The sequence below is a fragment of the Ahaetulla prasina genome, chromosome 3 (assembly GCF_028640845.1).
Source record: "Ahaetulla prasina isolate Xishuangbanna chromosome 3, ASM2864084v1, whole genome shotgun sequence".
Taxonomy (NCBI): Eukaryota; Metazoa; Chordata; class Lepidosauria; order Squamata; family Colubridae; genus Ahaetulla; species Ahaetulla prasina.
The window spans coordinates 137817994-137833708 of record NC_080541.1 but is presented as its reverse complement, the minus strand read 5'-3'; the positions used below and the strand labels follow the sequence as shown (position 1 = coordinate 137833708).

At 35.2% G+C, this 15715-nt stretch overlaps 1 protein-coding gene across 4 annotated transcripts in view; it reads left to right on the top strand.

Moving 5' to 3' along the window:
* The window catches only part of NTNG1 (netrin G1), a 317715-nt gene that overhangs the window by 258183 nt on the left and 43817 nt on the right, over positions 1-15715 (top strand). Inside the window, exon 7 of one of the 4 annotated variants that reach the window (XM_058179238.1) lies at positions 9891-10058. The exons of the other annotated variants lie outside the window; for them this stretch is intronic. Within the exon in view, the coding sequence (XP_058035221.1) occupies positions 9891-10058 (168 nt within the window). The remainder of the gene's footprint in view (positions 1-9890; positions 10059-15715) is intronic. 4 annotated transcript variants of the gene reach the window in all.

The following is a 15715-nucleotide window of genomic DNA, read 5'->3' as shown; positions in this document are numbered from 1 at the left end:
TACTCGAAATAGATTACATTCGCTCTGAATGCCTATATGGGTGATTCGTCACAGTTGTAGTTACTGAAACAGGAGTTAGTGGTAGTTTTAAGTTAAATAAGTAGATATCCATCTGGGGAAAATGGAATTTCATTAATTTTAAGGAACAAACTTTGGTAAAAAAAATCACATCTACGTCCAAAAGGATACATGACAGTGATTTAAAAATCGGGGAGTGGGGGGGAGATACTGTGTATCTGCAAATTTTGAAAAAGTTCTTCAGATAACTATATAAAGAAAGGGAGAAAACCACCATGTTTCTCTCCCTTTCCATTTGTGTGGATAACCTTAATACAGGTAGGAAATACTAAGCTGCTTTCATGGTCTTTGGAATACAAACCAGTTGTCTCCTATCTTGACAAAATCTGCTAGACCTCTGAGGGAATGTTATGTTCATATTTGTGTGTAAGTACCGCTCTTCTTCCAATCTACCGGGTTTCTAGCAAAACCGAACTCCAATCCATGCAAAGAATTAGACCCAATATCTATCTTTCAATATGAATTAAAATGGCACCTAGCATAAAAATACAATATACATGTATGCAATACACATGCGCACACATTGTACAATATAACAGCATAAACACAAAAGGGTGTATCAAATTAATCTTCCTATTAAAAAAATCAGTCAAAACATGATTTGTTCTAGGGCATAACCCTCCAAATACCTGCTTTCAGTTATTCCAAATTTAGCCGTGCTTGCTGTTTTTTTGGTCCAAAGTTGCAATCCCCAAGGGAGGTAGAAATTCTTACATTCATATATTAGCATTTCCTATTTTGTGACAAACATTGCGTCCTATACATATGGAAGAACGGCAAAATACCCTAGTTAAAAGATACATATTAACACAAGGTTACTAAGAGTTGGAACCATGCAGTGAGCAATGGAAGGAAGAATTCTTTAGCTGAATCTCCTTTAAAATAAAACAGCAGATGTATCTTCTGCAGCCTCAAATACTTTTGATACAGCATTTGAGGGGGGGAGGAAATATTTCCTTAATTTCATATAGTAAATGAAGAAGTATTTTTCCAGAAAAGGGCTATTAAGTGTATCACAAGACACTTGACTCCATGTATAATTTTGAACAGGCCGTGGAGAACTTGCAGCTCTGGGGTCTTGTCTTAATTTTATTTCAGAACTCTGGCAAAAATCATCTGTCTTGTTGCTAGTAACCTAGATGGAGAAGTGGCGGGGAGGAATCTGCGTTCTCACAGAGAGGGACTCCTTAGGGTGCCGTCAGCCAAGCAATGTTGACTGGCAGCCCCCAGGGGGAGGGCCTTCTCTGGGGGGGCTCCTACCCTGTGGAACGAACTTCCCCCTGGACTTCGACAATTACCTGACCTCCAGATCTTTCGCCGCGAACTTAAAACTTATTTAATTCACCTTGCTGGACTGGCTTGAATTTTTAAATTTTTTTAATTGATTTTATGGGTTTTAAATTTTATTAGTTTTATAGGGTTGATATTGTATTTTAAATGGGGCCATTTGAATAAGTTTTTTAATGTTTGTTTTTAGCATTGTATGTGTTGTTTTTGTATTTTACTGTTGGCTGTAAACCGCCCTGAGTCCTTCGGGAGAAGGGCGGTATACAAATTAAATTATTATTATTATTATTATTATTATTATTATTATTATTATTATTATTATTATTATTATTATTATTATTATTATTATTATTATTATTAAAGGAAGGAAACTCAAAAAAAGAGGAAAATAAGAGACTGGGAGAAGACCAGGAGTGAAATCCAGGAGGTTCTGACAGGTTCTGGAGAACCGGTAGCAGAAATTTTGAGTAGTTCGGAGAACTGGCAAATACCATCTCTGGCTGGCCCCAGAGTGGGGAGAGAATGGGGACTTTACAGTATCCTTCCTCTGGAGTGAGGTGGAAATGGAGATTTTGCAGAATCCTTCCCCTGCCACGCCCACCAAGCCATGCCCACAGAACCGGTAGTAAAAAAAATTGGATTTCACCACTGGAGAAGACCCACTTTAAGTATTAGCATTATACTGGGAATTATACCCTATTTGCACAAATGACTTACAATGTGTAAAAAAAAAAAGTCTGCTGTAACATATCCAATGAAATAAAAAGATCATTTAATAGGCAGCTTCCTCCTTAATAAATGTCTGAAATAGTACTTGCAGCACACGAGTTTCTGGTGATATTTCTCAGATACTCTGAGCAACCTCTTTTTTTTCCTTTTTTTTTTGAGGCCACTAACAGTAACATTGAACTTCTTGCTAGATCATGTGCATTTTGGATGTTTCATGCAGTGATACGACTTCAATGTTTTATCAAAATAATGGAATCATGTTGACATTTTGAAAGCATAGCACAGTTGCCTTGACAGCTCCCAGACTGCCTGCCCCAAATGAGCATCTGTCATTCATAGACTGGAAGTATTTCTGCTATTTTGCTTTTATTTTATTTTTTTTAACTTCAGTATATTATATTTATAAGCATGTCGGTGAAAGATTGCAGTTTTATATAAAGTACGCTATTGTTGGCGAAAAATCATTAGTTCTGGCATGAGAACTACAGAGACACTTTCAGACTGATTAAGAAAAAAAAAAGAACCTTAGGTTTACCCTGGGGGTAGATAATGAATCAGAATGGCTGTTACGGAACTGCAGCAAATCAGGTCTAATGCAAAATTTGTAAGTTGATCATGAAAATCAGATTTGTTTCTACCTTTGTAATGCACAGGGAAAGAAAGCTGAAGGGAGAGAAATGTTGTAAAGATGCCTTTTTTTTCCTCCCATAATTGCAGCATAATTAGGAAGGAGAAGCACAAAGTGAAACAATCTGGTCCATAGCAGTTCAGACAGCTAGGAGGGAATGAAATCTTTTATCACCCATATTGTCCTCTGTGCAAAAAAACAGGAAACAGTGTTTTCAACAGAAAACAGTGCTTATATATGGGGGAAGGGGGAGTCTCCAGAAAAGATGATGGTTTGACCGACTCACATAGAAATATATATATATATATATAGTCCAGGTGGCTTCTTTGAAAAGCACAGATTATCAATTCTACTTTCCAAACTTTATGTTAGAAAGCTAGAAATCCAGAAGTTTCTAATAAATGCAGGTATATCTATCTATCTATCTATCTATCTATCTATTTATCTATCTATTTATCTATCTATCTATCTACAGTATCTATCTATTTATCTAGCATCCATCCATCCTCAGAAAATTAGTTGCTATTTCTCCTTGAGTAAGTAATGCATTATTAATACCTCTATAGAATTAGAAGTTCAGATCCTGCTCTGATTTTCAACACCAAAATGCTTGAAGACAAAATGCTTTGATATAAATACTTTGCATCAAATATTTTCTTACAGTTCAGGAGATGGTATAAGACTTTCTTGCAGAGGGCTGAGTGGTGCAGGAGTATCTCCTTAATTAATGAAGCCCTAATGCAGAAGTGTCTTGGATTTCAGTTTCTATAACTGAAAAACTCACATTGCCATGTTTTCTTTTCATTGCTTGCTGCTTTTAATCTAAAGAATTCTTTTTTTTTTAAACTAGCTATCTTAGCACAGGTTTTGTTATAGAAATAAAAATGTGTTTATATTAATTCAATCACTTAAAAAGAAGACAGAACTGAGGGGTTTTTTTTCCTGAAAACTAAACAGGTTTTTTCATAGTTATAGATAATAATCTAAGTGGATGGATTATGCTCAACAATATTTTAATAATTTATTTACAATTATGTTTTCTCTGCCATTTTCCTGCCCAACTTATTTATTATTCTTGTGATTCGTATACCTGCAGTTGTGTCATTCAATTTGATGGTCACTTTTATTAATGGCTCAGTTTTGTTATTTTAGAGACGCTTAAAGCAATGTGGTGAAATTTATTACTGCCTCATTTTCTTTTGAAGATTATATTTTAATTACCTCCTGATTTAAAATTACAGAACAGATTGTTGTTGGTTGGCAAAGCAATGGAAATGGTTTGCAATATGGCTTTAGAATGTGATCAACAGGATTGAGTGTGGGTTTAAATGTGATTCATTCCAGAACGACAGAAAGTAGTTACTTAGTAAGAAAAAGCAGAATCTATGGGTGTGGGAGAAATTAGATTGAAATTGACTTCCAATATTTGATTTGAGTTTAAAAGTTCTGATGTCCCTGCTTTTTCAAGAGGCAAGTGGACTTTGTTTTTCCTTGAAGATGTTTCACTTCTCATCCAAGAAGCTTCTTCAGCTCTGACTAGATGGTAGGGAATGGAAAGATTTATACTCCTTGCAGACAGCTGGACATTTACATTCTTTAAGAGAGTTGTTGAGGCCAAAATCTTATGTGAATTTATTATTTAATTTGGAAGATCTGTGGATATTGTGGGCATGGAAGGGAGGTTATAAAAGCCCTGAAATACATCTTTAGTTGCTCTGTAGAAGTTCTGCAAGAACTTGTTTATCATAATAAAATCAAATAAAATTGCTCTTTCTTTTTCAGCTACTTTTTTACCGGAATGGCTTGAAATCATTGTCTATTCATGCAGATCAGAAGCATATACAGTACTTGGCTTGTGCTCCATTTTGTGCATGTGTCTGTCACACTCTGTTTTCCTAAATGGGAACATTCCTATTTCCATTTGATCATAAATACAAATGCGTACAAGTCACTTTTTACATCTGGGTGAGGACTGAACACTCTGTGCATACCTCAGGCCAGTTTATTGTCATACTGTAGGTAGTCCTCAAGTTACGTCCATAACTGAGCTCAGAATTTGGGTTGCTAAGCAAGGAAATTGTTAAGTGAGTTGTGTCCCATTTTATAACCATTTTTTGCTACAGTTGTTAAGCGAATTGCTGGAGTTAATGAATCATGCAGTCACTCTGCAAATCTGGCTTCCCTATTGACTTTGCTTGTCAGAAGCTGGCTGGGAAGGTTACCATTGGTGACCACACGATCCTGGAATTGTGCAACTGTTATAAATACATGCCTATTATCAAGGGCACAAATTTTGATCACATGACCAGGAGGATACTACAATACTTGTAAGTGTAAACATTGGTCATAAACCACTTTTTTCAGTGCTGTTGTAACTTCAAATGGTCACTATGTGTCACATTTTTAAAAAAATTCCCAATATCATATTATTTAACAGAATAACAGAGTTGGAAGGGACTTTGAAAGTCTTCTAATCCAACCCTTTGCTCAAGTAGGAGATCCTATACTATTTCAGACAAATACTTCTCCAACCTCTTCTTAAAAACCTCCAGTGTTGTGTACCCACAACTTCTGGTGGCAAGTTGTTCCAGTGATTAATTGTTCTGTCAGGAAATTTCTCCTTCATTCTAGATTGGTTTTCTGCTTGATGGTTGTAAGTCAAAAACTATCTATCCGCATTTTCCTTACATTTGCAAAATATTACAATGACTCCCATGTCTTTCCCTCCCCCCCCCCAAAAATGATTTTGATTAAGATTTCAAGATTTGACTCTTAAAGCCATTCAATACTCATAAGAGAAAATGTTCCACATAGTGGCCAGAGCAATTGTTTGTTCTCCTATTGCCACCCATAGCTGGTCAGAATTTGCTATGAGAAATGTGAGGAAGGGCTGACAGGATGACATAGGAACCATCCATTGGTGGTATTGTAAATAAGAGAGAAACAAATTCCACCAGTTTGTAGTGGGAAGAGCATCAGATAAGCACTGCTGTCATTCATATCTCTTATTGTTCTTGGCTTTATACTTCAAAAGTCAATTGTACCAACTGCCAAGAGACACTGACCATTAAAATTTGCTAAGCAGCTTTACAAATTCAAAGGCAGTGGCACTTAATTGAGCCTTATATTCCATGGCCCCAGTGTTTTAAACTGAAATGATTAACCAAACCTCTCTCCTAAATTTGTACAGCAGTGGTCTGTCAGCGAAAACTCTTCAGTCTCTTCCTGTATTATCTGCATTAGTTCAAAGGCAGTAGAAATCGACTGCCACTTCAGAAACAGTTCATTGGGGCTCTGTTGTCATTAGAAAACAGATATGATTGATCAAATCCCTAGCTATAAAGTAGAATGGGGAGCATGACTTTTACTTAAAATGTTTCAATTAAGACATCAATGGTGGAAACTTGGCAGCTCCAGACTAATATTACAAACATGGATGGCCTTGGGTGCCTTACTTCCCCTTTATAAATATAGCAACTTGCTGGTTAGAAAATAACAATTGTGAGTGGATCATTTTTTAGACATTAAGGGAGGAACATGCTAAGCTGCTGACAAATACGTTGATATATTTGCTTCCATACCGATGATCTGTGACACATATTGCATACAATAAATATGAAACATACCGGTATACATATGATAAATACAATGTGTGAACATTTCATTCTTCATTGATAAATTACAGATACAAATGGGTGACAAAAATCTGGGTCTCATTTAATTATTTAAATGTAAGTCAGTAATTCTGATTATCTCTTTAGATATATGGTTCAACAATATCTAAAAGGTTAGAGAAGATACAATAAAATTTACCAGGCAGAAGAGGTGACTTCTGGTAGTTTACAACATTTTGGACTGTGCATTTCCAGCTGAGTATCTGTCCAAACCCATGTGACTCCTTTATGAACCAAACATTCTTGCAATAGTATGGGAAATAGATCCTACTGATTTTGAATTGTGAATTCCCTGGGCATCTGTGATCAAGATACTTTTCCTTACTCTTCTATGAAATTAAAGATAAGGATCTGAGTATAGTCCTGGCAAAAAGTGATGACCATTGTTTTGAAAGGTTGTGGAAAATCTGCTTTCTTGTATCTTGTGTTGTCTCTGACATCAAAGAGAGCTATGAAAAGTGTGAAATGTGCAGCTGTCAGCTCTTCAAGGTAGACTAAACTAAGAAACCAATGCTATAGTTCAGAACTTCTTTTACTGAAACTGCTTTATCTTCATGAGATGCGAAGGAGGGTCTTGTCTGAGACATTTTCATTTACATTTCTGCTTTGGACTTAGGTTTCTTTTATCGGAACTTTGCTTTTCTGTCCCTCTACCCACTATTATAACGTGGATTTTTATATAATATGGCACAAAGGGTATCAAAGCCACCACATGCATGGAAAATATAGTTATTTTCTTTCTTCCTGTTTTATAAATTTCATAACCACAGGTATTGGGTTAAGATACTTTTTATTTTTTTAAAAAACTTTGTTGGTATGAACTGAGATTTGTCTTAACAGTGCAGTATTCTCAATTCATGTTTATTTATGAAAGTTATATACAGCCCATCTCTCACCTGGCCTCCACCCATTTATTCTGATTTCTAGGAAATAACTTGCAATATATTTAATGTGGTGTGTCATGTAATATATTGTACTCCGATGAATTAGTTTATTTATCGGGTTTTTATTTGGCCTATTAAGGGAAATAGTGGATATGATATTACAGGACAAACTTTACAGTGTCAGTAAAAGTGTGGAACATTAAATATCCACTTCTTTCTTTTTCAGTGGATGTAACTTTAATTCCATTCATTCTGATTCATTATGGGAATTTTGGTGAGAACAGCCAGGATAAACATGTGATGAGAGGCATTGGACATGAAGGTGGAAATAAAAGTAATCATATCACATTGATCACATACACATATATATGTATATGTGTATATGTATGTAAGTATATATATACATATACATTGTATATGGTTGAGTCATCCTTCCGAGGTGGGTAAAATGAGGACCCAGATTGTTGGGGACAATATGCTGACTTGTAAAGGGCTGTAAAAGCACTATGAAGTAGTATATAAGTCTAAGTGCTATTGCTACACACACACACACACACACACACACACACACACACACAAACTTTAAGCATTCTAGTATATAACCTAAAATTATATAACATAGATAACCTTTAAAATAATGTTTTTAAGGAAAAACTGATAAAAGCACCCTCAGACCAAACCAACAAAATTAAAATTATTTATTATTTATTTGTTAGGTTTTTATTTTGCCTCTTATTTAGGAGCTGAAGGGGGAATGCATAGCACTCTGTTCTCCCTTTGATCCTCACTGTAACCCTGTAAGTTAGTTTGGACTGAGAAAGAAAGAGAGTGTCAGCCCTTTAAGGTAATCCAGCCAAGAGGCCAAAACTGTAAGTGTTAATGCAACAGGTAGTCCTTGCTTAGCAACCACAATTGGGATCGACAGCTCGGTCAGCAAGCACTGCAGCCGTTAAGTGAAAAATCATGTGACCAGGAGGAGCTTATGACCTCCTTTCCCATTTGGTCATTCAGCCAAACATCATCTGAGCATGGCTTCTGCATTTTACTTCTGCATTCTCTATTAATGTGCTTGTTGTGAGCCAATTGCAAAGCTCCCTTCTAGTGCAAAGCACCCAATTCAATTCAATTCAAACCTTTATTGTCAGAGTACAACATGCGTACAATGAGATTGGCTGAGCCTCCCTTCGTGCACCCCCCACCCACCCCAATACAACTCACAGTGAAAAGACAGTAAAAGAAAATGTAGTGAACATGGGATGCTGCAGTGGTATAAATCACAAAGCTTTTTTTTTTTTACATTGTTGTAAATTTAAAGCATCACTAAACAAGGCAATCAGTAAGCGAGGGATACCTGTACCTTCATTGTAAGGTTGGAATAACAGATTCTTGCAAGTCTGAAAGCATTCCCCCCCCACACACCTGCCTTTGCTTTCCAGAAAACTAAGAAGGGTAGAGAGTTCTTAAGAAATCCCCCCAAAGACAGATTAGTACAAAGTCAGTCAATCTGGATATTTTGGTCTTAAGCTCTAGTCATAGTCATACATACTATACACAGCCATAAAAATGTTCCTTCACAGAATGCTCTAATCCAAAACAACCCCTTTGTAAAGACTTGAGTGGTCTATTTCAGTTCCATTCTATGATGGAACATTTTATACTTCCTTACAGTAGCTCATAGCCTTTTGAACTGAGCCCAGGAAAGAATCAGGGGCATTTAAGGATAGACACAATAAAAATCCTATTTCTGGTCTTCCTTGGCAAGCAAGTGGCTGTATTTTGAACTGATATCCTTAAACGGTTTTCAAAGGCAGACACATTTCAATATAGAACCATAAGTAATATTACACATTACTAGATGATTGTCATCAAGTCAAAAGTTAGGCCTAAAAATACTTGGTGCTTTTGCTGGATAATAAATATTGTATAAATACTGTCTGTGGAGATTCTTAATCACCCAGGTGATGGCTATTCCAAAGGTGCTTTTTCAAAAGGCAACTGGACTTCCTTTGCTTGAAGATGTTTCGCTTCTCATCCAGGAAGCTTCTTCAAATCTGCAAAACGGAAAAAGCTTCCGTTTATGGATGAGAAGCAAAATGTCTTCAAGCAAAACAAAGAAAGTCCAGTTGCCTTTTGAAAAAGCACCCTTGAACCAATCTCTTTGAAGATGACCATGTTGCTGCCTTCTGAAATATATTGCATTGCAGTTGTCATCAAAGCAATGTAAAAGTAACATGAGAAAATCCCAGACAAGTATCGACTTCTGGCAAAACTACCAGAGTTTGTGTTACCGGAACCTGTGCATCCAAAACTAGCAAAAGGCTTAGAACCATAAATGCTTTGGCTCCATTAGACTATGACTAGATGAAGCTATCCTCAGTGCTGTGATATGGATATTTCATAATTCTCTCCTGCCTGAAGAGAGATGCCATCTTCATAGCCCCTCTCATTGTCCACGTATGCTACCATGATGTTCATGAATGTATTGTCCTGCTGCTCATTCATAACCTGCTCATGTGTCATAACTTTTTATTTTGAGAAAAGAAGAACATGTGAATTGCTGAGAGTCTACTACAGAATACCCTTGTATACATTTTTGTTCTTCTTTGCAAGACTGTGAATGCTTCGGCCACTCCAACCGGTGCAGTTACATCGATCTGCTCAGTACATTCATTTGTGTGAGCTGTAAACACAACACTAGAGGGTACCACTGTCAGTTGTGCAGGCTGGGCTACTACAGAAATGCTTCTGCAAAGCTGGACGATGAAAATATATGCATAGGTCAGTTATGTTCTAATTCTGGCATTTTGTTCTCTGCCTGTTTTTAGCCATTTAGAATCCATTGGTACTTAAGTAAACTGTTTCCATCTTTTTGATTTTGCCAACTAAGCCAGAATAAGCTTTTTCAGTGAAGATCTGTGATTAAATATGTTTGATTTTAGAATTAAATCCATAGCTAGACGAAGTAAGAAGTTTATGTGGTTATGAATGGCCATAATTAAATATTGTAGATATTTCTTCATTTTGTTAAAACAAAATTACTGATAGTTCAACTATCTTATTTGGATTTTTTGAACACCAAGGCAAAGCTCAAATTAGTAGCTTAAAACCTGCTATTTTAAGAATCTCTGGTGTTCTTAGGGATTGATTCTGTGTATTAAAATATATTTATATTATTCTCCCATTGCAGCACAGACATATAATTTAATCTTATATAATAACACAATTTCATTACAGCAAATTGTGAGAATCAGGTCAGATAGCTTCATAGTAATATGAAATAAATATAATATCAGTATATTGAAATAAAACCATATTTACTCAATAGAAGTGGTGTTCCCAAATAAGTCTTGCTCCCCCAAAATCAATAAATAAATGGAGGACAAAACATCTTCATTTCACTAAAATAAACAGAAGCTGTTGAAAACCAAGTGAATGGGTAGAAGTGAAAATGGCTGCAGATTATAAAGATGTCTTTAAAGATTAGTCTGAAGATTAGCAATATTTTGGAGCGGAGCTGCCTGCCTGCTGAATTTGACCTATTTTGTAGTCATTTTACCCTTTTCAATAAATTCTTCCAATGTTTCATCTGCATCCAATTTCCTGCCACTTCTTTTCTTTCCATTCCTAGTGCAACTTCTCCTTAGCTTTATGGCCTTGTTATTCATTTCCCCTAGGAACAGAAGTACACAAATTTTTCTATGTGTGCGATTCTATGTGTGGGAGACGGAAAGGTTGCTATATTCAGATGGGGGAATCAATTAATTTTATAAATTGGGCTCCTTATTTTACAAGTAATATTCTTAATTAATGATCATTCATGCTCTTAGCTGGAGAGTAGGACTTTTGGCAGATGCACACATATATAAGTGTATTGTATGTACACATCTTACAGGAGAGGGTAGATTTCAGCAGGGGTTGACACTCATAGGATGACAAATATAGAACTTATATTTTTCTGTTTATTTTCCTACCTGCTACCTTGTATTATTAGGATCATCTTAAATTTAGGGATGTCTTTCTTTGGAGCAAGTACAATGAATGCAAAATCTTTCTAGCAATAAGAAATAGCAAAACATAAAGTACCATCTCCTTAGAAAAAAACTTGTTAAAAAGATGGCCAAAAATATTTCTTATAAAACACTCCCCATCACTGATCACTAGACACACAATGTGAAGAGGAGTAACATCAAAAGAGAACCATTTCACATATGATGCATTTCTAAGTATCAAGATTACCTAAATATAGAAACAGAGTCTTCTTCTATATGCAGACCATTTTAGGATAAGTAAAAACCCTTTCTCCGATTCACCATCAGCTCATCAAGACTACCTGATTATTATTTCTATAAGTATATATATTGAACTTCATATCCAATGTACAATTTCCCTCCCAAAACTGTTGTCTATGTAGAAATTCAACTTAAAATTTGTTGCATGTTTGATAACTACCTGGTTTTTACAACTACAGAGTAAGGAAAGTTTTCTAAGCAATGTGATATACCGTGTTTTTCAGAGTATAAGACACACTTTCTCCCCCCTAAAAGAGGCTGAAAATTTGGGTGCGTCTTATACTCCGAATGTAGCTTTTTCGAAGCTTTTTTCAGCTCTAACGAGGTGCTAGAGTGAAGCAATCTTCTGAGCTTTGCCTGCTCCCTCCAATTCTCAGTTGTGCTTTAGAAGCTTTTTTTCAGCTCTAATGAGGTGCTAGTTAGTGAAGCGATCTTCCGAGCTTTGCCTGCTCCCTCCGACTTTCAGGTGTATTTTTAGAAGCTTTTTTTCAGCTCTTACAAGACACTAGTGAGTAAAGTGATCTCCTGTTTTGCCTGCTTTTCTCATTTCTGCTCCCTCTCAGCTGTGCTTTAGAAGCTGTTTTTTATCCCCAAGCAGGGGATAAAAAGCTCATGCACACTCAAAACCAGCAAACTAATGTGCTGAAGCTGACCAGACTAAGGACGCTAGCCAGATGAATACCTGGTAGGCAGATTTTTTTTCTCCTATTTTCCTCCCCAAAAGCTAAGCTCTTATACTCTGAAAAATATGGGAACTATTGGTGTTATTAGCACTATTACTTCTACTACCATCCTTATTATCAACTTCATCCTACCTTCTGATCTTCTTAGACTACCGTGTCTTATTGGATTAGAAGGTCATTTGGTCTGTCATCCTGCCATGAATTTAAATCAGTGATCATTATTAGTTATCTATTCCTACTTCTTGATATGATAGGATTCTGTAGACCTATGTGGAATATAGTGCATATTTCTTTGGAACTTGAAGTAAAATGCTATTAATTAAATGTATGGCAATGGAAATCTTACTATAAAGCATTTACACTTGAGCTACAGACCATCACTTATCTATTAACACTGGCTGGGAAGCAATTATATATTTTCAAGTTAAACATTGACTTTTTTAAGGATACAGATTATTAAAAATATAGCATTCTGTTAATTTTAGACAGCAAGGTTTCTTTTAAAAAAGATCTCTTCAATATATTCAATATGACTTTTCAACTCTACATCAGAAAATTTTATGCAATATTCTTTATGAATGTACTTTAATTACACCATTTCATGCTTTGATTATAATTGAACCTATCACTCCAATGCATTTTATTGCTTCTAACAAGATTCATTATTGTAGCTATTTTTAAAAAGGTATTTTCTACAATAAAAACACAGTAATCTGCATATTAAACAAATTGATGAAAGGAATCAAGATGTAATACATTTTCAGATACTAACATAAAAAACAAGAAATTATACTGAATTGCAGGGGGTGTTTTATCCACAATTTCCAAAATTGAGGCTAAGTAATGTTTTTAAAAAGTATCTTGTTGAATTAATTGATTCTATACAAATATTAAGAAATATGACAACCACTTTTCTGGACCTGGTCATTGAATGTATATTCCAGCGTAGTTTAAATAGAAGACTCATCTACTTATTACTGGCTAATACAAGGGAGGCTTATTGGCTATCTAATTCTTAGCAGGAAAAAAATGCACTTTAATCTAGCAATAGGAGAGAAGAGTTAATTGTATTCTAGCTCAGTAACGTTGAATGTGAGGACATTCTGCTTACATTTAAGGTAACAGAAGATGCAATTGGTTCATAACTTGGAGCAATTTGATTTAGATCTAATCCAAACCATTCAATTTCTGATGACGTTTTCTGATTTGTGCCTCCTTTCCCATTATAGGTCCTTTGCCTTCTCTATAGACCTGCTTACACCAAAAATAGAAGCTATTACAGGTAGTCCTCGACTTACGACCACAATTGAGCCCAAAATGTCTGTTGCTAAGTGAGACATTTGTTAAGTGAATTTTGCCCCATTTTACGATCTTTCTGGCCACCGTTGTTAAATGAATCAGAGAAGTTGTTAAGTTAGTGATATGGTTGTTAAGTGAACCGGGCTTTCCCACTGGCTTTGCTTGTCAGAAGATCACAAAAAGTGAAGCCAGGACACTGCAACCTTCATAAATACGAGTCAGTTGACAAGCATCTAAATTTTGATCACGTCACTATGGGGATGCTGCAACGTTCATGTGAAAAATGATCATAAGTCACTTTTTCAGTGCCATTGTAACTTTGAATGGTCACTAAATGAACTGTTGTAAATCAAGGACTACCTGTAATAAACAGAGTTAGCAATCATGACATTGATAATTCCTTTTAAACGTTAGCATTTCTGAGTATATACCAAAGATTTGTGATATACTATCCTGGAATCCCAAGATTCTTAATAGATAATAAATCCTGTTGAACTTGATTAAACTCACTTGTGAGTCAAGAGGCTGCTGACTTTGCCTCAATCAGCACATGTCCTTCCTAAAGAAAACACTATCCAAGGCAATAAGCAAAGTTATTTAGCTTAGCAAACAAATAAAAGGAAAAAGAAATGTTCAGGAAAATAGTAACCATTCTCAGCAATTCCACTGATTGCATTTTTTTAGAACTAGTTTTCAAAATTACCTCAAAACCTTAATAAAGCTGCGTTTTAATGAAATTTAGGAGCGTTTGGGATACAGCAGCACTTAAATTATAATCTGTAATCCAATATTTGCATCTTTCCTTTAGTAAATTTCAGAGCCAATAGGTATCATGTATTTAGTAGTGTGTGACCAAAAAGCATCACAATGCACATGTCTACAGACGTCTAAACAAACAACTTCATTAAAAACAGAAGAACCACTTGGAGTGCATGAAAATAGAAACTGTACATGGTCATATAAATAGTGATTTTTTTTAAAACATAGATTTTTATAATTTTATCATCCTTCACTATGTTCGTTTTATTTGCACACATTCCTTTTGATCAGATTTCCAAGCAGATGGCATTGGACGGCAACTTTAAATCCAGTTCCCGTGGTCTAGTTTCTATTACCTAAGTAGTTCTATGAAGTTGATGTGCATTGTGCATGTCCACAATCATGAAAGAAGCATCAATGTGTAACAGTTTATGCTTGCACAATTCCTAAAATCTGACTAAAGTGGTTCTTAGAAAAAAAAATTAAAAAATGCTTTTACTTGAAAAGCAAGTATTACGTTCAGCCATGGTTGAAAGAATAATTGTAGTATTATAAACAATACTTCAAAAATAGAGAGCAATCCTAACATTAATGCTTGTTTTAAATTATTGGCTAGTTGTATTCTTTCTAGCAAAACCCGAGGGACAATCAGCATTCTTGGCATAATTATGTGGTTCAGCATTACTTCAACTGGAAAAGACCTGAGCAAAACCTTTCTTTTTCATTTAGTTTTGTGCTTGGGAGTTCAGATTATATAAGAATAACTACCCCATAATTGTAGTGTAGAGTGACAGATATCTAAATGAGCCTGTACTACATTGTTATTCTGAATTTATAGTGACTCTCAAATCACATATTGTAAGTGTCATCCGTAATTCATAGATTCTGAAAAGTTGCACAAACACGTAATAGTTGCTTTTTAGAATAAATTCTCCTTAACCTTTTTCTATTTGCAGTGTAGAATTATCACCTTTTAGCTTCCTGTTTTTCCTTTTCTTCTCTTGCTATTTGTAATTAAATTGCAGTAAATAAACATAAATGGAATAATGCTTTTTTAAAATAATAATAGTAATAATGCTTTTCGCACAGCATGGAGTCAAAGGAAATACTTTGGGATCATACTATTTAATAACTGTAAGCAAAGTTGTTGTTACCCTGAAATATAAATTCTATCCACACAGGGGTATTTGCAATCAAAATCAAATTCTAAAAGAAAAAAATTCCAGAAAAACCAATAATGAGTTAAATGAAACAGAAAACTGATCTAGGAAGGATGCAATAAAAATATTTCTGTTGTTTCAAGCTACATTAAAACAGTGTAACAAGTTGATAAATGTTGTATAGTTATTGACAGTAGGGACTGGGAATTTACAGCCATAAATCAAATCTGGTTTCTCGTTATCAA